Here is a 24,851-nt window from a genome sequence, read left to right as displayed (position 1 = left end):
ATAAGTGGATCTAAAGCAATTACACGTACACTTAAGTCTTACCCATAGAATAGAAGTTGAAGCTGAGGCCTTCAAGAGCAGTTGTGTTGGCGATTAAGAAGAAATTGGGATATATGGACTATTATGGAAAATCATTTTTAAAAATTGGAATTTCACTATTTAGGTTTCAGATTTAAAACTAAAAGATTTTGAGTGAAAATTGTGGATAAAACAAACTAAACTATTAATGAATTAAAAACATTTTATTTTCAAAATGAACAACAATACGTCATATACCAATTTTGATTTTAATGTAAAAACGGTCTATAATCCTTAAAAAAAATGTAATTGATCACAAAGCATAATTCACGAATAATAGATAGAAATGGTGATTTTATATCAAAAGCGTTTTGTCCTTCCACCATCGCAACGACTCATCATATCCTAATCCGAAGATATGAACATAAATACACCATTTTATCGGGAGTTTGACAGCAAAGCATCACAAATCCATTGGGCGCCTAAAAGCATGTGCATTGGTAGAGACTCAAATGAATCTCTCACTAATATAATATTAGTTATTTTAGTGTAGAGAAATTCGAGAATTTTTGATTAATTTTGTATGTCCATTGGTGTGAGAAATCCAATGAGTTTCTCATTCTTACAATATTATTATTTTTAATATAACTTTATATTTTAAGATAATTTTATTTGAATATTTATTTTATTATTTTGTATTTTATCTTAAATAATATTTTATAAACAAACTAAATTATTTATTAAATATATTTAATTTTATTAATTAGTTATATTTTATATAATATCAACTAATATTACTTTAAAATAATATGAACTAAATAATATTATGCAAAATAGAACTTGTTAAATAGCTAGTTTTATTTTATGATTTATAAAAAATAAAAAATAACAAATAATAACAAATAATAACAAATAAACTGTTTAATTAAGATTTTAATTTTTTTGTGGAGTTAATTTATTATAACAAATTCTAACAACTTAGAAAGTGACATGTGTCACATGAGGAATGGATCTTATGAGTTTCCTTGAGAATCAATTCTCCTTCTTTGTTATTAAAATATTATTAATTTTTTCTTTTTGATTTATTTTTATTCTGAGAAATTCAGTGAAAACCTATAAATGCACATGACGTAAACTACCGCTTTATTACTCATATATTGACATGACTGATATTTGATTGCCATTCTGAAAAGTTTCATCATGCATTGACCTAAACTACAGCTTTACTACTCATATATTGACATGACTGATATTTGATTGCCATTCTGAAAAGTTTCATCATTGCATAACGTTAAGAGCAAACTCATTGCACATACTCAAATTAGTGTCTCTAACTTTTAATAATATTAAAAATAATATTAATCTAAGTTTTGATCTTCATCCTCTTGATTTTATTTTTTCTCCTCCCATTAGTCATCCCTAAATATGGGTGTCGTATATAATTTTTATTAAAAATGTTTTTAAGTAGAGAAACAGAGGAAAGTGGACAAGAAGAAAGAGGAGAATAAGAAGAATATGAAGAACTGAAGCAAATTACATTAAGGCTGTTTGAACTGAGCAACAGTTACCATCCACCATTAGATTTAATTTTAGTTGCCAGAATATTCCTAGATGCTTGTCCCATTCCTCTACTATCATTGCTCCTTTGCTGCTTCCCGTTTTATCCTATCATAATAGAAGTACTTTATGGTGTGAATAAAAGTAACTAGAATGGAAGTACTTTATCGTGTGAGACAGAGCACTTTCACCTGCAAGCCAATAAGTCCATTTGAAGTAAGGAACTAGGATTTGGAGGTAACAACATTTTCACCTGCAAGCCAATAAGTCCAAAAACACATTTAACCAACAAGAAGTAAGGAGGTGATGTTCAACATACCAAAAAACAAAAGAAACTCCGCAATGTCACACAGCCCACAGCTCAGGAAGAGGAGAAACACACTTCAAAATGCAGAGCATGTAAGCTTGTCAAAGGGCTAAGCATAGCATGTAATTTTGTTTACCTTGCCATTGTTTAATGTTTTCTAGACATAATCTTATGGCCAAAAACAGAATGCACTCCCAACCTTAATGAAGCAATAGCCAAAGAGAACCATCAATAGCCAAAGAGAACCATCAAACATGTACAATCCCTCGAGTTCACAACTCTAAAATAATCCTTATGAACAGCCGCAAGCAAACCTATCATCATCACCAAATCACAAATGAAAACGCCACATACACATGGAAACAACAAACATTAAAGCCAAGAAGATTGTCACAAAGTTAAATACCATCGCCACGGTTATTAGTACGGCCAAGCTTGTAACTGAGATAAACAGCGTCACCAAGTCGCTTCTCATACATATTAACAAGCTCTTCGTTCGCTTGTATCAATAAAAGGCTTACTGTAAAGTATCACATTTATGCATGTCTAAGAATGTTATCGGTTGTGCCCATCGTCCTACTCTATTAAAGCGGCTAACCCCAGAAACTCCATAGCCTCGATCATCGTCTTGAGCTTCCTCTTGAAGCCCAACATCTGCAGGACTAACTGAGTCTGCGCACAAATAAGACCAAAAAACCAATCACACCTCTGCTTATAAACTATCATCCAACAGAACAAGATTGTATCTAAGAGACTCTTCTCTAAGCAGAACATATAAAAACTTCAAGTTTCACCCCCAATGAACCCTAAAATCACTGATCCTAATAGTCCAATGTACAATAGACTGATGCATCTCTTTTCTAATCCGTAAATTTCACCATGTCTACATAAAAGTTACAACCTTTGCAACTCTGAATCTCTAACGACTTCAAATTGTGAATTTGCAATTGCCCAGATTTAGTGGAATTCACAAATCAAATGAGCTATTCAAGATAAATCTTCCATAGTTATTCATATCCAATGAAACCAACCTAAAACTCGTTTAACCAAATCTTTCTAAATCACTACCAATATATGTATATCACTAATTCAATCAAAACCAGCAGAAACTGCACAAAAAAACCTATCTGGAATCCTAGAAAAACAAACAGAGACAGAAGAAGAAAGAGAAGAGAAGTACCCAAAACAGAGCATAGTTTTTGGACAGCCATGGAAGCAGGAGAAGGAGCTTTGCCAGTGAAAGTCCCCTTGCAGAGGTCGTAAAACTCTTGCACTCTGGGAGAGAAGAATTCTCCTGATTCCTTGACGCCATGTGAAAGTCTTTCTTGTTAACCAGTTTCAACAAAACCTTTTCACCAGCTTTGAACAATATAGATCGGGTAATCATCACCAATATAGATCAAATCATCATCATCAAAGTTTCCATCAAAGTTTCGATCGTTTTGATTTTGTCGAAGATAAAAACAAAAAAAACAAAAAAACAAAACAAAACGTAACCAATAAAAAAGTGACACATTTATTGACTCTGAGGATCTAAAATGATGTGGGCAGAGACCTGTGTCTCAGAAATATTAGGATTAAAAACTTTATTTTTTTAATTATATTACTAAAAAAATAAAAGACATCCCGTGGGATGGGAATGCTCTAATGCTTTACTTGTAAAAAATCATTCTGCCACCAAGTGACTGAAATTGTAAAATTATTTCGCAGTAAAAGATGTAAAAATCATTCTGCCAATAACGTAATAATAAAATTATTTAATTGTATTGACTGAAATGTAATGTAAAAATCATGCTGCCGAGTCTCTACCTGTCAACATTATTGTCTATTCTTGTTTTGAAAGAAAATATTAACAACAAAACAATTTCTCATACCCTTTTTATCAAAATAATTTCTCAATCAATCGTAAAATGACAATACATCAAAACAATTTCTCAATCAATCCTAAAAAGACAATATTATTTTTAATAAAAATTATTAAAAATTAAATATAATTAAAGCAGTAAGTGTTCAACAAAAAATACACTGAAAAATACACTAGCTGAGTGCATTTTTATTAATTTAGTGGAGTGAGAGTGAGTTGCTTCAGTCTCTCCTCTGCACATCCATCATTCAACACAAATTTGCATCACTCTTTTTCCAAGTCTCTGTTTTTTTTTCTACTTTCAAAATCCCTAATTTAGCTTGAGAGATGAAGAACGCATCGCCATCGTCGAATCTTCTCACTGAAGAGAGAGAAGAAGTCATTGTGTCTGAGAAAGGCCGTTGCTTGAGGAAAACACATTTCCTAAAGCCCTTTGTTACTTCCATCGATGACGACGGTACTGTAGCTGAGCTTCCCCATTGTGGTGATCCACGTCTCTCTGTTTCTTCTTCGGAGCTCAAGAGCTTGTCTTCTCGGATTTGCTTCTCTGGATTTTGGTCTGCAAATCATCGTTTCGTATCCTGGCTTAAAAAAATGGAAGCTTTACACGCACCCACCTGGAGAAAAGCTGGGATTTATGAAGCAATTAAGGCATCCACTTACAAGATCAGTAAAAACCCGTCTCTGCTTGTCTCCATTGCTAAGAAATGGTGTCCTGAAACCAAATCTTTTGTCTTTCCTTGGGGTGAAGCAACGATAACGTTAGAGGATGTAATGGTGCTTTTAGGGTTTTCTGTTTTGGGCTCTCCGATCTTTGCCCCTTTAGAAAGCTCGGAGATGAGATATGCCATAGAGAAACTGGAGAAAGTAAGACTAGAGAATCTAAACAAGAATATGTGTGTGAGGAAAGGATCATGGATTTCTAGCTTCTTAGGTAAAGGTGATCAACTTGAGCATGAAGCTTTTCTTGCATTGTGGCTTTCCCATTTCGTTTTTCCAGATAAGTATCGTCCTTCTGTTTCTGTAAAGACTCTCCCAGTCGCTGTTCGTTTGGCTAGAGGTGAAAGGGTTGCTCTTGCTCCTGCTGTTCTCGCAAGACTTTACAAAGATTTGGGTGAAATTTCGAGAGATAAGTCCACTAAAAATCTTTATTTCCAGTCTCTGTTTAAGTTACTTCAAGTTTGGACATGGGAGAGGTTTAAGAAGTTGAGACCAGAAGCTAAAGAGATACCTAAAGGCGAACCAAGACTTTCTCGGTGGGACCGTCTGCAAAGGAAAACTGAGGATGTGAGGCTGAGTTTTGATGATTTTGAGTGGCGTCCTTATACGAAGCCGTTAACTAATTGGAACCCTCCTCGTTTTTATGTTGAAGAATCTATGTGGGTGACTGTTGATGACAAACTTGAAGATGAGTTTGTTTCGTTTGCTCGTTGTGTGAGGAGTTCTCAGCTTGTTGGGATTGGTTTTGTAGAGGATTACTATCCTAATCGTGTTGCAATGCAATTCGGGATGGCTCAAGATTGTCCTGGTTTGGTTACTCGTCGTCACAGCAACGTCACAGAAAAGGAAGCATGGGATGATTACAACAAGTCTCTTGATGGTTTCAAGCTGTTCATCCCTTCTCGTCTCTCTACAACTTCTGTTACTGCGAGATACCAAGACTGGTGGCTGAAATCAGTTTCACGGTTTTTGCTTTCCTCAGACTCAACTGAAACTTTCAATTTAAGTAATTCAGTTGTTGATGATGATGATGATAATGTATCTCATAAGGTACTTCCATTGAGTCAAGTGTTTCAGAAGTTGGGAATGGGGTTTCCTGCAAACCTCAGAAGATGTAGGAGTCGTAGAAGAGCTAAGAATCTAAGGTGTAAGATGGAGAAAGACAAGACTAGTAATGGTGATGTATCAGCTTCAACAGAACTGGCACTTAGTCGTTTGTTTCAGAAGGAGTTAGTGAAGAAGAAAATTGAGTGTGTAGGATACAAGAGACGCAAGCGAGCTCGTGAGGATGATGCCAAGTCCAATGATAACATCACTACTGCCCAGAGTATCATTAAATCTAGAGAAATAAATGGAGGAAATGCTTCTGAATCACTTGGAAAAAGAAGTAAACTTGAGGATGATAACAATGGTTCAGAGATTTGTCAAAAGCTTGCTTTTGGAGATAATGAAACTATACCACCACCAGAAATAGAAGAAAGGAATAAAAAGTCTGATGAAACTGGAAGCAAAGCTGGGAAGAATGTGGTTCTGAGCTCATTTGATGATAACACTTCTTCAGATCCTGCTCTTGGTGCTAATAGAGGAGTATATGACATTGTAAAGTCACCACGAGAAACAAGACAAACCTGTGATGACGACCTTGTTGTATATGGAAGCAATGCATGTATGACTAATGATGGTAGCAGTGAACCAAAGTGTTTGCTCCAAGAAGATGGTGTCATAACTGGAGAAAAGCAGAGATCGGATGAGAACGAAGATGTTGTTGATGATGACAGTTTGATATATAAAAAGTTAGCATTAAAGACAGACAACAATGAGTCCATCCCTTGTCAAAAGCTTGCTAATGAAGATGGTAGCAAGGCATATAAGAGTATGGTTCTTAGTCCACCTGATGAGTCGAACATTCACATCGCTGTAGGGGACGGAAGTCAGGGACAGGACTGTCTGTTTCATGATAATGCCCTCAGAAGTGAAGAAACTAAGAGAAATGATGGTTTTGGTGAGGGTAATGACTCCTACGAAAAGAGATTCCACAAACTGAAAGAGTTGGCATCATCCATAGAAGATCGTATTATTAAGGCACAAAAAAACATGGCATCGTTAATAGAATGGAGAGCCTTAAAACGAAGGAAAATAGCAGCAGCTTATTTAAATTAAGCGTGTTCGATATTGTTTGAGACAGGTAGAATATCAAAGACCAAGCTTACCTGTGTGGTCTTTTGGCTTTAGTATGTTTTGAAGACTAACTTGATGTAATGTAAGTATTTCAACTGTATCTTTTGAACTAAGTTATGAGCTAATATATAGCTTCTTGGTGTGTTGTTTACCAGAGAGAGCCTCCTTTTTTATTTCATCATGTAAAATCTATAAACAAGAAATCTATATGTATTAAAGAGATTCTTAACACACAAAAAAAACATTGGTCGCGTAAGGATCAACTGGTAAAAGGCATAAATTACCACAACATTGTCAACACCATACAGATTTCTAAACTAGGCTTAATAGTTTGATTGTACGAAACTACACATTAATTTAGTTACAAGGAACATTGTTTAGTTTTTTCGAGTATAATACCTAGATAGAGCGTTTGCATTTGCATGCTAATACAGAAAAATGACAAATTTTCATTTGAATATATTGAGTATTGAGATTACAGAACAAGAAGATAGTTTTTATGATCATCATATTGACAAAACAGAGTTGTACGTCTCATATGATATGCTCAGCTTGGTTACTTTCCGTGTTATCTAATTTTCAGTAAATGGAAACTATAAGGTGGACATGAATTTGTGAATACATAGTACAAGACCATTCAATAAATATTGTCTTTAGTCTAGTTGTAAAGATTTAAAATTTGTGAAAGAAACTAGTTATGTAATTAATTATTCAGAAAAAACTTTTACATTTCTTTGGAAATTAATCAATTATTAATTGTGGAACTTTGCTCGTTTGCCATAAAAAAAGCCACTGTTCCATACAGTCAACATTTTTTAGTCTACCCATCTTCAACAAAAGATGCCATCTTTTTTTATTTTCCATTCAAAGTAACTGATCCGCCAAGTCTCCGTCTTTTATCTTCAAAATCCCTAGTTTTGTTGTTTGCTTCTTCATCGTCTCGAGAGATGAAGACCACATCGTCACCGTCACTCACTGAGAGTGAGAATCTTCTCGTTGAAGAGAGAGAGGAGGTCATGGTTTCTAAGAAAGGTTGTTCCTTGAGCAAAACCCATTTTCTAAAACCCTTCGTTACCTCCATCGATGGCTGCTCTGTAGCTGAGCTTCCCCGTCGTGAACAAGGACAACGTCTCTCTGTTTCATCTCCGCGGCTTTCCTTCTCTGGGGTTAGGTTTGCACAGCCTCTCTTTGTTTCCTGGCTTGAAAAGTTGGAAGCTTTACACGCACCCACTTGGAGAAAAGCTGGGATCTTTGAAGCAATCAAGGTATCTAAATACAATATCCATGTAAACTCATCTATGATTCTCCCCATTGCTGAGAAATGGTGCCCTGAAACCAAATCTTTCGTCTTCCCTTGGGGTGAAAAGCAACGATAACGCTAGAAGATGTAATGGTGCTTTTAGAGTTTTCTGTTTTAGGTTCTTCTGTTAATGCACCTTTAGAAAGCTTAGAGATGGTAGATTCAGTGAAGAAACTGGAGAGAGCTAGAGTTGAGGTTAAGGGTAAGACTAATAGGGTGAGTCAAGGTCCATGGATTCGGAGCTTCTTTGGTCGAGGTGATCAGTTTGAGCATGAAGCTTTCCTTGCATTCTGGATTTCGTATTTCGTTTTTCCAGATAAATCTTTTTCTATCTCTAGAAAGATTCTCCCAATCGCTGTTCGTTTAGCTAGAGGTGAAAGGATTGCTCTTGCCCCTGCTGTGCTTGCAAGCCTCTACAGAGATTTGGGTGAACTTACCAGAGGTAAGTCCACTAAAAGCCGTAATCTCACGTCTTTGTTTATATTAGTCAGAGTTTGGACTTGGGAGAGATTCAAGAACTTGAGACCAGAAGCCAAAGAGATACCTAAAGGCGAACCAAGAATTTCTCGATGGGATTTTGTTCGACATAAATCTGAGAATGTGAGATTTGGTTTTGATGATTTTGAGTGGCGTCCTTACACTAAACCGCTTTAAAACTGGAACCCACTCCGGTTTTACCTTGAGGAAGCTATGTGGGTGACTGTTGATGACAAAATTGAAGATGAGTTTGTTTCGTTTGCTCGATGTGTGAGGAGTTCTAAGCTTGTTGGTATTGGTTTTGTAGAGGATTATTATCCTAATCGTGTTGCAATGCAGTTCGGGCTAGGGCAAGATCTGCGTAAGGCTGCGAAATGACATTTTCAGTTTTGTTCAAAAGAGTAATGAGATGTTCAGTGAAGCTTGGGAACGTTTCAAGGGATACACTACCAGATGCCCTCATTATAGTTTCAGCAATGCTTCATTGCTAAGTATACTATATCGAGGTGTGGTCCCTAAAATACGGATGTTGCTGGACACCGCAAGCAATGGTAACTTCCTCAACAAGGATGTCAATGAAGGGTGCGATCTAGTGGAGAACTTGGCTCAATCTGATGGGCATTACAATGAGGAGTACGATCGCATTGTGCGATCTACTGGAGAGGAAGATGCCAAGTACAAGAGAGACATGAAAACCCTCAATGACAAGCTCGATAAGCTTCTCAACCAGCAGCAACATGTTCATGCAATCTCAGTGGAAGAGCAGTTTTTACAACAAGATGGAGAGAATGTTCAGCTAGAGGATATGAACTACATCAACAACCAAGGAGGTTACAACAAAGGGTACAACAACTACAAGCCGAATCCGAATTTGTCATACCGTAACCCGAATGTTGCCAATCCTCAAGACCAACTCTACCCATCAGCAGTTCAAGGGAATCAAGGCCAGCAAAAGCCTTTTGTTCAATACAATCAAGGCTATGCTCCTAAGCAGCAGTATTCTGGTAACTACCACCAACCCATTGCACCACCTGGATTCCAACAACAACAAGGCCCACAGAACCAATCCCAAGAAGCTGAACTCCGCGGCCTAATTCAACAGATGATACAAAACCAAGCATCCGCTACTATGGACAACGCAAACCGGTTTGCCGAGATGAGCAACAAGATCAATATACAACGACTTGACTGCTAAGTATGACTCTCTCAACACCAAGCTGAGATACCTCGAGGGCCACCACAACAACCAACCACCTCCAAAGATCAACCAGCTTCCAGGTAAAGCTGTTCAGAACCCAAAGGACTATGCGACCGCCCAAGCCATCTTTCTTGATGATGACTTTGCGGACTACCTCACTGAGGACAGTGATGTTCAAGATGGGGAGGCTACAGATCATTATGGGATGAATGAGTATCAGTACTACATATCCGAGTACGAACCCGAGCCTTTACCAGAGGAGACTGATCGAGTTGATGATCGAGCACTTGTTCGAAAATCACAAATCGAAGAACCACCCGAGGCAGAACCCGATGACTCATCCGATGATGGTGATCGGATGATACATTGAGTAGATGTTCAGATGACAGATCAACCTCAACTGCCTGTAGCAGCAGAAGGGGAACTAGAGGAAAAATTCAATGCTGCCCTTGACATCCAACTGGAGGCGCTTGTAGAGCGTATGGCAAAGCGAAAAGCTCCACCTCCTAAGCTCTTGCCACCACACGAACTTCAAGAGGAAATCACCAAAGAGGCAGCTCGGCTGGAGATTGAGGTTAAGGAAGCTGTCAAGGAGATTGGGTATGAAATTCTCAGGAGTGGAGTGTGCTTAGATCCTGAGCTGCGAATCGAGGAGAAATTGGAGGATCCTGGCTCTTTTACTTTGCCATGCTCAATAGGCAAGCATCTTGAAGAAGTCAACACTACATTTGCTGTGGAACTTGGACAAGACTTGGAGAATCCATTGAATCAGCCTGCTACAATGGAAAGGATTCCAGAACCTTTCCATCCTAAATCCCATGTTTAAGGAGCATGAAGAGTCAAGCTTAGTGACTTAAAACAAGCTCACTTGGGAGGAAGTCCCAAAGGTATCTTTTATTTTGTTTTAATTCTTACTTATTTATTTTATCTTATTTTCTATTTTTGCATATTTACATTTATAAAAAAAAAAAAAAAAAAAAGAGAGAAGAAAGAGAAATTTTAGGGAACCCGAGGCTCTACCCGAATCCATACCCGACGCGCCTGGTCGTGTTCCCTTTTGAGTGGTGAGTGGAGTCCGAATTCTACAGCCCCAAGCCCACTCTCGGTGAAGCCCAAAAAGCCAACCCTCTCTATTTATGAAGCCTCAACCTCACAACTCCATAATTCCCTAAGTTTTCTCTAAACCCTAAACTCTTTGTCTCCCAAATTTCTTCTCTCTCTCTAGAAATCGAGTTTTCTTTGTCTTTGTGGACTAACCCTATTAATCTCGGCCTAGTTTCTGTTTTTACCTTCAAGGATCCACTAATGGCACCAAAGATGAAGACCTACCAAAAGAAGGGGAGCAAATCAACCTCCGCCGCTGCTAGAACCGGAGGTGAAGCCGTCGATGCTCGTGATTCCCAAGGAGGAAGAGACGTTTCGCGTTCCCAACCGTTGAGTGGACGTTTTGCATCCCCAACCCAATGCTCAACCCGATCCTCCACCCGAGAAGGTGCTCGAGCAACCGATCGGGTAGATGCTCGTGTTCTCTCTCCCGACCCAGTAGCTGTTGCAATCCGCCGATCTCCTCGACGTAGGGACCTGTCTACGTCCGATAGAACCGTTACTGATCCTATGGAGGTCGATTCTGATGCTGGTGGAGGAGAACCAGAAGAAATCCAAACCACGCGGTTAAGGAGCAGAATTGCGGTTGCAAGAGGGAAAGCCGTGACCGAGAAGAGGAGCAGAGAGACCACACACGCCAGGCTTTGCGGAGGCTGAAGCAAAAAGAGGTGGAGACTCCGGCCAAGCTCTTCAAAGTCTTCTGCAAGATGAATTTTTTTGGTACCCGTTACCCTCACCGAGAAACGATGAAGCAGTTGGGCATCGCTAGAGAGGTCGAGTTCCTGTTCGACATGTGCCATCTGGGCAAGATGATGCGGGCCAACCTCGAGGCTTATGAGGAGGAGACGGTGCACTTCCTCTCCACGTTGCGGTTACACTTTTTTGAAGACCACCCGACCCTACTACCCGATGGGGGGATCGGGTTCATCACTTTCTCTGTACGAAACAAGGAGTATCAGCTTACATTCAAGGAGATGGAGAAGCTGTATGGTTTCAAGGCTGGGAGTGGAGAAAACATGGAGGTGAGCAAGGAGGAGATGAAGTCCCTATGGCTGACAATAGGCGACAAGCTTCCTTACAAGTCTACAAGCTCCAAATCAGCTCAAATAAGGAGCCCCGTTTTGAGGTATTTTCACAAGTCTCTAGCTTGTAACTTATTCGCTAGGAAGGAGACTGGGAATGTGAACGATCATGAGCTCCAGCTGCTAGACATTGCCTTGTGTGGAGTCTTAGACAATGCTAGGGATGGTACACCGCTAGTAGGGGATGTTGCGGATACTAGGATGGTCTTTGTGCTGCTCGACCAGTTCCTCTACCTGAAGTCTTGGGCAATGAAAACTGAGAGGAGAGATGGAGCTAGAGAGATCTCCATAGGAGGTTTGGTCACACCAATTTTGGTAGCTTGCGATGTGCCCCTAATGGGAGTGGTTCATGAGCCGAGATGACTAGACATCGACTACCTCACATTGGCGAGGTTCTTGGCTTATGAGATGCCAAACGACATGCTGCTCTTCAAGTTTGTCCATCCAACTGCCGTAGCCACCCAAATGATCCTGCCCAATGTCGTGTGCACCAAAATCCGGCTAGGGGATAACATAGACTTCACACCACCTTTGGAGGAGCTATACAACCCGGAAGAGGAGTCCGAGGTAGGAGAGAGAGAGACAACTGGGCAAGAACAGGGAGACAACTCGGATGAGTATGATTTTGAGTAGTATGTGTGCTCTCAAAAGCAACCTGTTGGGGTGAGGGAAGCTCACAAGAGGATCGACTGGCTTAAAAGGATGAACAAGTTCCTAGCCAAGAAAGTAAAAGACCTCACTGGCTCAGTGAAGGTAATGGGAGGACAGATCAAGGAGTTGCAAGACAAGGCAAGCTGTGCCTCAGCTCCCACTTCGGCATATCCACCCACATGGATGGGGAGAAGCGGACAGCTAGGAGGAATTCGAGGATTGACACCTCCAAAGCCTCACAGGACATCCTCCTACGAGCCCCAAGTAAATGAAGATGTCACCAGACCCGACAGATCGCGGAGAAGCCACTCAAATACCTATCTGATGCCTAACCCGGTAGGGTACACGATGCCCTATCCGATGTCCTAGCCGAACACCCAATCTGGGGACCACTCGGATACCTTCCCTATGCCTTACCAGATGCCGTATCAGATGCCCTACTGAATGCACCCAGCAAGCGGTTACATGGGTGATCATTCTGGACCTCTCCCACCATACATGTCATACTACCTGATGCCATACCCGATGAGCTACGAGATGCCTTACCCGATCAACCCTCGGATGCTGGTCCGAGCAAGTGGTCCGTGCACATAACCGAGCTCTCTGATGAGCGAATTCCGGCATCTGCTGAAGCCGGTGACGACCCTGGCTACACGTTGGCGAGCATGGAGGCTGCTACAACCTCTTTCTTCACCAACCCATGAGGTACCACATTCATCCAACCTTTGTAAATAACATTGCATTTAGTTTTATTTCATTTTGTGTGATTCTTGGATTCTTTTTCAGACTTTTATTTACACAGGGACTGTGTAATTTAAGTTTGGGGGAGGGTCCTAGAATGTATATAACATTGTGTTTTATTTTCTTATTTTATTATTTCAAATTTTTGCATGCTAGTTTTATTCATTTGAGTCTGCATCTATGTGCATTGAAAACCCCAAAAAAAAAAAATGTTCATGTAGTTACATTTACATATTAGGATTGAGTCTAGTTTGCTTCATATAGGATTGTTGCATATGCATCTTAGGGTACAATGATTAAAACCACCTTGTTTTAAATCAAACCTTAGGATTGAAGCTATAGCCATTAATCACATTTCATTGTTGCTAGATCAATCTTTGGAAAAAATGAAAAATCTTTTCTTAGAACCTTATGTCTTATGAATGCTTCGTCCACTTGCTTGAACATTGAATCATCTCTATATTATTGGATTTAATTTGAACTTAAATTGTCTTGCTTATGGAATTTGAATACTTGCTCATGCTAACTCTAAAACTCGGGTTAACACTCCATTTTTACCAATCTTTTCGTTTAACCCGATTTGTTTTTCCTACCCTTGAACCCAAACCTTTCTTTCAAACCTTGTTGTGAATTGTTGAGTGAGGCCTTTTCATTGTGTCATAGGTTGTGAAACCTTGAGAGTATTGAGAACGACAAAGAACTGGCTCTTGATTTAGCTAAGTTAGAATCATTTGGACTAGCTAATAGAATCGGTTTTGAAAGATAGGTGGTTAGCATGTTTATTTGGGGTGGGGTTGAGAGAGAAAAAAAAGAAAAGAAGTCCCTAAGTTTCAGTTCAATTAGCTCTACGTAAAAAAAAAAAAAAGAGAAAAAGATCTTGCTATAGTCTCCTAGAAAGAAAGAAAAAAATATATATATACATATTAGGAGTTTAGCAAAGAAAGAAAAAAAGAAAGAAAAAAGAGAGAGCTAGATGTTTAACATTTAGACTTTAGGGATTACAAAAAAAAAAAAAGTTAAAATCAAGGTTGTGGGTAGTTTTGTTCTAGGGGGTTTTGATTACAAAAAAAAAGATGAATGAGAAAAGGGGAGATTATCAAGAGTTAAGCTTTGTCTGCCTAAATTATTCTCAATCTTAGATAGTTTTCACAACTGTCTAACATTCCTTCTTTTGAGAGAAAATCACCCAAAGAATTTGTTTGAAACCACCTTACCAAAAAAGCCTTATCCCTGAAACAGATTGAGCTTGATTCACCTTCCATCTGCAAGAATTCGCCAAACACTTAAATGAATATGAAAGAGATGTTCTTTGGAATTGCAAGTCTTTACTTTTAGTTGGATGTTGAACTAGATCGATGCACAGTAATAAGCATAGAAAAATATTTGTAAGTATGTTGATTGATCTTAGCACCATTAAATTATCTTTAAGGACTATAGCTTGAACTCTTCGCTTAGCATACAAAGGTTATGAGTCCCCGTTTTTCAACCGCACCCTCCTACTTCCTTACTAGAGGACTAGCCAGATTTAAGTTTGGGGGTCTGATAACTCTCTAATTTACATGTTTTAAGCATCACTTTTTGTCCATAATTTGCATTGTTTCTATCCTAAACTTAGCATTTTTAGGTCATTTACTGTAGGAATCCACATTTAGGCCATTTAGGGTGTTGCATTCTTGCATTTGCATAATTTGGATGAAAACAGGTGCTTAAGAGCCGAAAACGGAGAAAAACAAGGTCAAATCCGAGCATTTACCCGAAGGAGCTATGGAGTAGGAAGAACAGTCCGAACACCAACCCGATCGAAGAGGATCTAAGAACATAAAGAACAATCCGAGGACCTACCCGAAGGGCAACCCGAGCACATCCTCGTGCACCCCATCGAGCAGACCCTCGGGCAGGACTGGGAAGCTAGGGTTAATGGGTTTCCATATATAAACCCCCCTCTTCTTCTTCTCGCCCTAGCACGCCGCATACCCTCAAACCAGAGAGCGAGAGCTTCTGAGAGAGATCTAGAGCGACTCAAACCCTTTTCCACTTTTGTTAGGATTTATTTTATATCTTTTTGTTATTTCTTTAGATTTCTACTTTGTACTCTATTTTCTCTACTATATCTTTCAATACAATGCAATTTTTGTTTATCTTTTTTTCTATGTCTTTTGCAATGATTTCCGATAGTGTAGTAAAGTTTCTAGGGATGGGATAGATGATTTTGTGTTCTTGATCGGTTAGGATGTCTTAGTTTGATTGTTTATGTTTTATAAATTCCCTTCTAGATTGGTGTTCTTAATGTTGTCAACAAACCGAGAGGGTGAGATTAGATCTAAGGTGTTTTACCACCGAGAGGTGTAGATGAAATGCTTGAATCAACCAGTGCTAGAGATTTACTCACTTAGCCTAAGAGATTAGATGAGTAAGGGGTTTATTGACAATAATGAAACGGTTCTTATTTCCTGCTTCGTCATGTTTCTCCAACGAGAGTTGGGTAGGGGAGTGATCAAGGTTGATTGTTTCTATCACGAGATTGTTTTAACGAGATTTTAGAGATTCAAGTCTAGGAAATATTTGCTTGAGGCATGTAATACATCTGTATTGGTCAGGAACACTTAGGATTCGATTACCCCATCCTTAGAAGCTTTCATATTTTAATTGTTTGCATTTTTCTTCATCACTCGATCCCTTACCCGAACAGGTACACGATCACCTGCTTCGAGTAACCCCTCGGGTTGTTCATACGTTCCTTGTTTACTCGATCACCCCACCCGATCCTGTACTCGAATGCTTGCATCGAGTGCTTAAGTCGTGTGGTTCCTTGTTTATATTCTTTTCTTTTATTATTTTAGGATTGTTAGACAAAACCATTTATTTCTTGGCTTGACTTGCTTGTTTCTGGTTGCATCCTATCTGCTAGCATAACAACCATTTGGATTGATAACCCTTTGTACTACAACTCCATAGGGAATTGATACCCTGGGTGAAAATCCTGTTATTAATTTGGCGTCGTTGCCATTTGGTTGAATTTAATCTACTACGTTTAGGATTTCAGCACTTGCTAGATCAAGTTCTTTTATACATTTTGGTAAGGTACTGACTTGTTTACTTTCGTTTTCGTTTGGTTTGCATTTCAGGTACAACCCGATTACCCACCCGACCCGTCGCTCGATCACCTAGATCGAGTTGATCCTCGTGTACTCACTCGGTTAGCTGATTGTGCATGCAAATACGATCCAAGGGTAACCAGAACTTGAGTCCTTTCATCGATAACATCGACAGACCACGATTACTCCGACAACAACAAGTTCAACAACCGTAACTAGCAACAATTAAGGAGACAATGAACAATCAGAACGGTCCACCAGCTCCTCAAGCAAGGACCAACATAGGAGCAGGAGGTGCTCCATCTACTCACACTCAAAGACATGACATTGTGCCACCTACTATCCAGAACAACAACTTTGAGATCAAGAGTAGTCTTATCCAGATGATACAAAGCAATAAGTTTCATGGATTGCCAATGGAGGACCCATTGGACCATATGTATGAGTTTGATAGGCTCTGTAGCCTAACCAAGATCAATGGAGTGAGTGAAGATGGATTCAAACTCCGGCTTTTCCCATACTCTTTGGGAGACAAAGCACATATCTAGGAGAAATCACTCCCCAAGGAGTCCATCACCACCTGGGAAGCATGCAAGAAGGCGTTTCCAGCCGAATTCTTCTCCAACTCCAGAACTGCAAGGCTGCGAAATGACATTTCTAGTTTTGTTCAGAAGAGCAATGAGACGTTCAGTGAAGCTTGGGAACGTTTCAAGGGATACACTACCAGATGACCTCATCATGGTTTCAGCAGTGCTTCATTGCTAAGTACACTATACCGAGGTGTGGTCCCTAAAATACGGATGTTGCTGGACACCGCAAGCAATGGTAACTTCCTCAACAAGGATGTCTATGAAGGTTGGGATCTAGTGGAGAACTTGGCTCAGTCTGATGGGAATTACAATGAGGAGTATGATCGCACTGTGCAATCTACTGGAGAGGAAGATGCCAAGTACAAGTGGGACAAGAAAGCCCTCAATGAAAAGCTCGATAAGCTCCTCAACCAGCAGCAACATGTTCATGCAATCTCAGAGGAAGAGCAGTTTTTACAACAAGATGGGGAGAATGTTCAGCTAGAGGATATGAACTACATCAACAACCAAGGAGGTTACAACAACGGGTACAACAACTACAAGACGAATCCGAATTTGTCATACCGTAACCCGAATGTTGCCAATCCTCAAGACCAACTCTACCCATCAGCAGTTCAAGGGAATCATGGCCAGCAAAAGCCTTTTGTTCAATACATTCAAGGCTATGCTCCTAAGCAGCAGTATTCTGGTAACTACCACCAACCCATTGCACCACCTGGATTCCAACAACAACAAGACCCGTAGAACCAATCCCTAGAAGCTGAACTATGCGTCCTAATTCAACTGATGATACAAAACCAAGCATCCGCTGCTTTTGTTCAATACATACAACGACTTGATTGCTAAGTATGACTCTCTCAACACCAAGCTGAGATACCTCGAGGGCCACCACAACAACCAACCACCTCCAAAGATCAACCAGCTTCCAGGTAAAGCTGTTCAGAACCCAAAGGACTATGCAACCGCCTAAGCCATCTTTCTTGATGATGACTTTGAAGACTACCTCATTGAGGAAAGTGATGTTCAAGATGGGGAGGCTACAGATCATTATGGGATGACTGAGTATCAGTACTACATATCCGAGTACGAACCCACGCCTTTACCCGAGGAGACTGATCGAGTTGATGATCGAGCACTTGTTCGAAAATCACAAATCGAAGAACCACCCGAGGCAGAACCCGATGACTCCCCCGATGATGGTGATCAGATGATACATGGAGTAGATGTTCAGATGACAGATCAACCTCAACTGCCTGTAGCAGCAGAACGGGAACTAGAGGAAAGATTCAATGCTGCCCTTGACATCCAACTGGAGGCGCTTGCAGAGCGTATGGCAAAGCGAAAAGCTCCACCTTCTAAGCTCTTGCCACCACACGAACTTCAAGAGGAAATCACCAAAGAGGCAGCTCGGCTGGAGATTGAGGTTAAGGAAGCTGTCAAGGAGATTGGGTATGAAATTCTCAGGAGTGGAGTGTACTTAGATCCTGAGCTGCGAATCGAGGAGAAATTGGAGGATCTTGGCTCTTTTATTTGCCATGCTCGATAGGACTTTGGATTTTCAAAAATTGCTTGTGCGATCTGGGAGCTTTAATCAGCATCATGCCACTGTCTGTTGCTAACAAGATGGGTTTCAACAGTTTTAAACCGAGTAGTCTGTATTTGGTTATAGTTGATAGAACAATCAGACATCCGATTGGGATCCTGGAAAATTTGCCTCTCAGGATTGGAAGAGTAGAAGTCCCTACTGATCTTTTTGATCCTTGATATGGATAAGGAACCAGCTGATCCAATGATCCTAGGGAGACCATTCTTGGCAACAATAGGAGCAATGATTGAGGTGAAACAAGGCAAGATCAGAATTGAGCATGGGGAGCATTTCAAAATAGATTTTGATGTCAAGAAAAGAATTAAAAGGCCAACCACTGATGGTCAAGTCTTTTCCATTAAGACAAGGAAGAGAAAAGTCAAGCATCTTGAAGAAGTCAACACTACATTTGTTGTGGAACCTGGACAAGACTTGGAGAATCCATTGAATCAGCCTGCTACGATGGAAAGGATTCCAGAATCTTTCCATCCTAAATCCCATGTTTAAGGAGCATGAAGAGTCAAGCTTAGTGACTTAAAACAAAGCTCACTTGGGAGGAAGTCCCAAAGGTATCATTTATTTTGTTTTAATTCTTACTTATTTATTTTATCTTATTTTCTATTTTTGCATATTTACATTTATAAAAAAAGAAAAAAAAAAGAAAAAAGAGAGAAGAAAGAGAAATTTTGGGGAACCCGAGGCTCCACCCGAATCCGTACCCGACACGCCTGGTCAAGTTCCCTTTCGAGTGGCGAGTGGAGTCCGAATTCCACAGCCCCAAGTCCACTTTTGGTGAAGCCCAAAAAGCCAACCCTCTCTATTTAAGAAGCTTCAACCTCACAACTCCATAATTCCCTAAGTTTTCTCTAAACCCTAAACTCTGAAACGACCCGACCCGTTTTTTTTTAAAATTAATAAATAATAATATAAATATAATATAAACTACAACTAGTGGTCTCATATTCACTAGCCTCCTCTCCACAACCACTATCAACAGCGGAAATAACAATACTAATAAATATCCAATAATAAAATAACCAATAATAATCCATAACAATAATCCAATAATCAAACATCAGGAAACATGAAACTGGCAACCTAACAATGTTTCTAAAGACCCAACTCTAGCAACCTACCAACGCCAGAAAACATACAATCAAGTCCCTAGAACATCCTCCTCTTCATCGCCTTGATTCCACGATCACACTTTGCCTTTACCTGCACCACAAACATACATTGAAATGCATGAGTATTTGATAAACACTTAGTGAGCCAATCCTCCCATTTACTGGGATATACACACAAGAAACAGTGATACCAATGTTCAAAAAAATCAACAAACAAGACTTACAAACCAGAAAATCAAACATCATCTCGCTGGAAGGGAGGTGTCGACCGACACCAGCCAAGTGTCGACCGACACTGGCCTTGGTGTCGACCGACACTACCCCACAGTGTCAATCGCTGCCTAATTTTCTGGTATCCATCGACACTCCCTCTGCAACCACGATCCGCTCGAAGCCGATAGTCGAATTTCGCTCCCCAACCTCTTCCAAATCGTCCAATACTCAAAACCCAAGCCAAATACGTCCATAGGAACCTGTAGCAACCAATCCCATCAAGAAAAACACACAAAAGAACAACAAACAAGCAAGAAAAAGGAAATCAAAGGCTTATTAGCCATGGTCATGCACTCACCTCTTTGCAGGAAGATTCAGACCAATAGCAAAATCCAACCCTCCTAGCAAGCCTCCAGATCCTTCCTAGCTCCAAATCTCACAAGAACATCTAAGAAATTCACAAATCTCACCAAAAATCTCAAGAACTCTCTTTTTCCTCTTTTTCTTTCAAAAGCGTTAAACAGCGACAAGAGAAACTTCCCAAAACCCTTCTGGTCGACAAAACACTTAAATATCTCGGTTTAGTGGTTTTTCCTAAACCAAACCGGTACAAATCGATAATTAAATTGAACTGGTCGAACCAGAAAACATTGGTGTCGACCGACACTCCCTTGGTGTCGACCGACACCCTCCCCCAAAACGCACAGTTTTGGTTCACGGGTGTTATAATTCTCCCCCACCAACATAGATTCGTCCTCGAATCTCAACCAAACATCAGTCAAGGATTCCCGTGCCACCGTCTCCACGGCCTGCACTCCTCCGACCGATCTACGAAAGGGCACCTCTAGACAATAGACTCACGCTCCAAGCATTATTTGCTCTTGACTTTTGGACTTTCCTTTACTCAGAGGCCTAAACCTTGAGTTTTTATTGGCTCCTCATCAGGCCAAAACCTGCATGCCATAATATTGGCTCCTCATCGGGCCTAAGCTTGCATGCCATAATATATAAGGAAGTACAATATTCGTCTCTCGGGTTGCCACCCTACAACGCGCCCCCGGATCGTCATCCGAAGTCGATATACCAACCATACCCCCAAGCCACAAAGTCTCAGAATATGGCAGTACTAGGAGAACCTAAGTGCCCCAAGAATCGCGAGCAAACAATTCTGAACACGACTGAGTCTTATCCCTATCCAGGTTTCCTTCCCGTGGCATGCGTAAGACATCTCAATGTCCTACCAACCACATATCCCCTCACTGGAATACCTTATGACCACACATGGATCATCTCACTGCCACAAGGGCCGCCAAACAAATGTCCTAAACAGGACTGCCAGCGAGGCCAAACAAATGTCCTAAACAAGACCGCCACCAAGGCCAAACAAATGTCCTCAACAGGACCGTCACAAAGACCAAACAAATGTCCTAAACAGGACCGTCACAAAGACCATCTGTCCCGGAGGACCGCCTAAACCGGCAATCTGGCTAAACAGCCCGCCACAAAGGCCACACATCTGGCTAAACAGTCCGCCACAAAGGCCACACAATGTCTCAAAAGACCGCCACTAAGGCCACACAATGACTAAAAAGTCCGCCACTAAGGCCGCACAAGCCCATCCACGGCTTTCTCCACTAAATGGACAAATTTTAACTCACGTAAAACTTTCCACTTTTTTCACCTTCCACTTTTGGAAACTTTCCACTTTTGGAAATTTCTAATTCAGGAAACTTTCCTCCAAAAACCCTTGCCTCACGGAAACTTTGTACCCCGAGCACCACCTCATCTTGTTACTTAGTCGCACAACCAACCACCCCAAGCGACCAAGTAAACAAAAGAGATGGGCTGGAATACTCCATTCCCCCTCCAGCCACGGATTACAGATGGGACCAGGCTAGACAAGCTCATGTCGCGGCTTGCTTCTCATACCACCTCTCAAACCTTGCCTTCATCCTCGCCTCAGGCTCCCAAGTCTTCTCCTTAACACAATCACAGTCCCAAAAGACTCTCATCAAAGGAATCTTCTTCTTCTAAAGTTCTTTAATCCTCCTCTCGAGAACCCTCACTGGTCTCGCCTCCAAAGTCATGTTAGGTTGAAGATCCTCAGGAATCTTAGCTAACAGCTGATAATCCTCACGGAGACACATCCTCAACATAGAAACATGGAAAATCTTATGGAACGCACGCATAACCTCACGTAACTCCATTCTATAAGCCATTGGTCCAACACGCTCAATCACTCTTAATGGACCCATATACCTCAGACTCAACTTAGTCTCAGTCAATGACCTGTTCGGATCCCGCAACATGGCCATCTTGAGGTACACTATGTCTTCTACCTGAAACTCTTATCGGCATAACTCCTCTGCCGATCCTGAGCTTCCTTCATTTTCAGCTTGAGAACCTGAACCTTCTCTGAGGTCTCCTGAACAAAATCTGCCCCGTAAACGCTCCTCTCCCCCACAAGAGTCCAGCATAATGGTGTACGACACGACCTCCAATACAAAGCCTCGTAAGGAGCCATCTTAATACTCGCCTGATAACTGTTGTTGTAAGCAAACTCTACGAAGCTCAAATGATCTACCCAATGGCCTCCCCAATCTAATACACACATCCTCATCAAATCCTCCAGCGTTTGGATCGTCCTCTCTGACTATCCATCTGTCTGGGGATGATAGGTTGTACTCATATGCACCTTAGTGCCCATCTCCGCCTGAAACGCTCTCCGGAACACCGAAGTGAACTTAGAATCCCTATCAGACAAAATGTTTGCTGGCACCCCAGGCAACCTAACTATCTCCTTCACATACTTCTGAATGGCCAGAAAATGTGCTGATTTAGTAAACCGGTCCACAATGACCCAAATAGCATCAAAAGTCCTGGACACGGGCAAACCCACCACGAAGTCCATAGTAATCATATCCCACTTCCACTCTGGAATAAGAAAACTCTTTAGTAACCCTCCTGGAACATGATGCTCATCCTTCACTAGCTGGCACACATCGCACCTCGCGACCCAACTACCTACATCCTTCTTCATTCCGACCCAATGATATTACCTCTTGAGGTCATGATACATCTTAGTCGCTCCTGGATGAATAGAAAACTTGCTCCCATGAGCCTCTCTCAGGATCTCCTGCCTCAACTCCTCATCTTTGGGCACACAAACCCGACCGTGCACCAAGATAGTACCATTATCTGAGACCTGATACTCTGAATCCACATCCTTTGAGGCATTCAACAGCCCCAAATCCTTCTTCTGAGCCAACAGCACTCTATTCAGAATATCTGCTCTATCAACCGCCTCCAAACCGAACGGCTCATGAGAAACAGCACACAAACTCAACGCACCAATCTCTCCTACCAGATACTTCATCTCTTGCTCCTGTGCCGAAGCTACCCTCTTCCGACTCAGAGCATCTGCAACCAAGTTAGCCTTACCAGGATGATAGGCTATCTCTAAATCATAGTCTACCACAAGCTCCATCCACCGCCTCTGTCTCAAATTCAGCTCAGGCTGAGTGAATATATACTTCAGACTCTTATGATCTATAAACACATGTACCTTTGCACCATAAAGATAAGATCTCCAAATCTTCAGGGCAAAAACTACAGCACCCATATCCAATTCATTAGTAGGATAGTTGCCTTCATGCTTCCGCAAGTGGCGCGAAGCGTAGGCAATCACCTTCCCGTGCTGCATCAGAACACACCCAAAACCAACTCTAGATGCATTTGTATAAACCACATAGGGTTCTCCCTGCTCAGGAAAAGCTAACACTGGCGCAATAGTCAACATCTCCTTCAGGCTTGCAAAGCCTTCCTCACACTCCTGTGACCAAACAAAAGGAATATCCTTCCCTGTCAACTTGGTCATAGGACATGCTCTACTCGCGAATCTCTGCACAAATCTCTTGTAGTAACCTGCCAATCCCAGAAAACTCTTGATCTCTGCGGTCTAGGCCAATCTCTGATAGCCCGAATCTTCTCCGGATCTACAGAAACTCCATCTGCAGACACAACATGTCCCAAAAACCCCATCTCACGCTGCCAAAAACTTCACTTGCTCAACTTAGCAAACAACTTCTGCTCCTGTAGCTTCTCCAGAACTGCCCTCAAATGCACTGCATGCTCTTCAGGACTCTTAGAATAAACCAGGATATCGTCGATGAAAATGATGACAGATACATCCAGAAACTCCTGAAACACACTATTCATCAATATCATAAACGCTGCTGGTGCGTTAGTCAACCCGAAAGGCATCACCACAAACTCATAATGCCCATACCTCGTGCTGAATGCAGTCTTCCTCACATCCGCCTCATCTATCGGTATCTGATGATAACCCGACGCCAGATCTACCTTGGAGAACCAAGTAGCACCCCTCAACTGATCCAACAACTCATCAATCCTGGGAAGAGGGTACTTGTTCTTCACAGTGACCCGGTTCAACCCCAAGTAATCAATACACAACCGGAAACTCCCATCCTTCTTCTTCACAAATAACACCAGCGTTCCCCACGGTGATACACTAGGACGGATGAATCCCTTGCTCAGCAAATCCTCTAGCTGCTTCTTCAGCTCTGCCATCTCTGTTGGAGCCATTCTGTAAGGAGCCTTGGATAACGGCATCGTCCCTGGTTCCAGTTCAATCGTAAAAGGATCAGATGAAGATGGTGGTAACCCCTACAACGACTGGAACACATCCTCAAACTCCTCTACAACCGGAATACCGCTAACCAAAGACTTCCCCACCGACTCTGGCATATATATTGTAACCAAATAAGCCTCACGACCCTTCTCGATCATATTCCCAGCCTGAAGGGACAAGATCACGAGACTCCCCGAAGTCGGTCTAATACCCTGAAAAACCAACTTCCCTCTTGGACGCTCAAACTCCACTCTACCCCGATAGCAATCCAAATGCACCATGTGCCGATGCAACCAATCCATCCCGAGAATCACATCATACAACTCCATTGGACTGATAAGCAAATCCGCTGGCCGCGACTCCCCTGTGATCTGAATATCAATTCCTTTCACT

At 41.2% G+C, this 24,851-nt stretch overlaps 1 protein-coding gene, 1 long non-coding RNA gene, 2 other non-coding genes and 1 pseudogene across 5 annotated transcripts; 2 read left to right on the top strand and 3 right to left on the bottom strand.

Moving 5' to 3' along the window:
* Nucleotides 1–1,427: 1,427 nt before the first annotated feature.
* LOC104742608 (uncharacterized) lies at nt 1,428–3,431 on the bottom strand. Of its 2 annotated transcripts, XR_760556.3 has the most exons (5): nt 3,063–3,419; nt 2,289–2,554; nt 2,019–2,196; nt 1,767–1,828; nt 1,428–1,683 (listed from the first exon to the last, which is right to left on the bottom strand). It is a non-coding gene; the product is annotated as an uncharacterized LOC104742608 (long non-coding RNA). The 2 variants fall into 2 exon arrangements; XR_015580983.1 differs by lacking the exon at nt 1,767–1,828 and having other exon boundaries at nt 1,428–1,766; nt 1,895–2,196; nt 3,063–3,431.
* Nucleotides 3,432–3,910: 479 nt separating this feature from the next.
* On the top strand, nt 3,911–6,798 carry LOC104742607 (uncharacterized). The gene has a single exon (XM_010463628.2). It carries the CDS (start codon nt 4,074–4,076, stop codon nt 6,624–6,626), a length of 2,553 nt encoding a protein of 850 aa, XP_010461930.2. The 5' UTR covers nt 3,911–4,073; the 3' UTR covers nt 6,627–6,798.
* A 793-nt stretch (nt 6,799–7,591) lies between these two features.
* LOC104742606 (serine/threonine-protein phosphatase 7 long form homolog) lies at nt 7,592–8,799 on the top strand (annotated as a pseudogene).
* LOC147928817 (small nucleolar RNA R71) lies at nt 8,786–8,892 on the bottom strand. The gene has a single exon (XR_015581100.1). It is a non-coding gene; the product is annotated as a small nucleolar RNA R71 (small nucleolar RNA).
* Nucleotides 8,893–16,930: 8,038 nt separating this feature from the next.
* LOC147928816 (small nucleolar RNA R71) lies at nt 16,931–17,037 on the bottom strand. Its single transcript, XR_015581036.1, has one exon. It is a non-coding gene; the product is annotated as a small nucleolar RNA R71 (small nucleolar RNA).
* Nucleotides 17,038–24,851: the final 7,814 nt, after the last annotated feature.

Source organism: Camelina sativa, chromosome 14 (assembly GCF_030686135.1).
Source record: "Camelina sativa cultivar CO46 ecotype springtype chromosome 14, ASM3068613v1".
NCBI lineage: Eukaryota > Viridiplantae > Streptophyta > Magnoliopsida > Brassicales > Brassicaceae > Camelina > Camelina sativa.
This window is presented reverse-complemented; position numbering and strand designations above follow the sequence as displayed.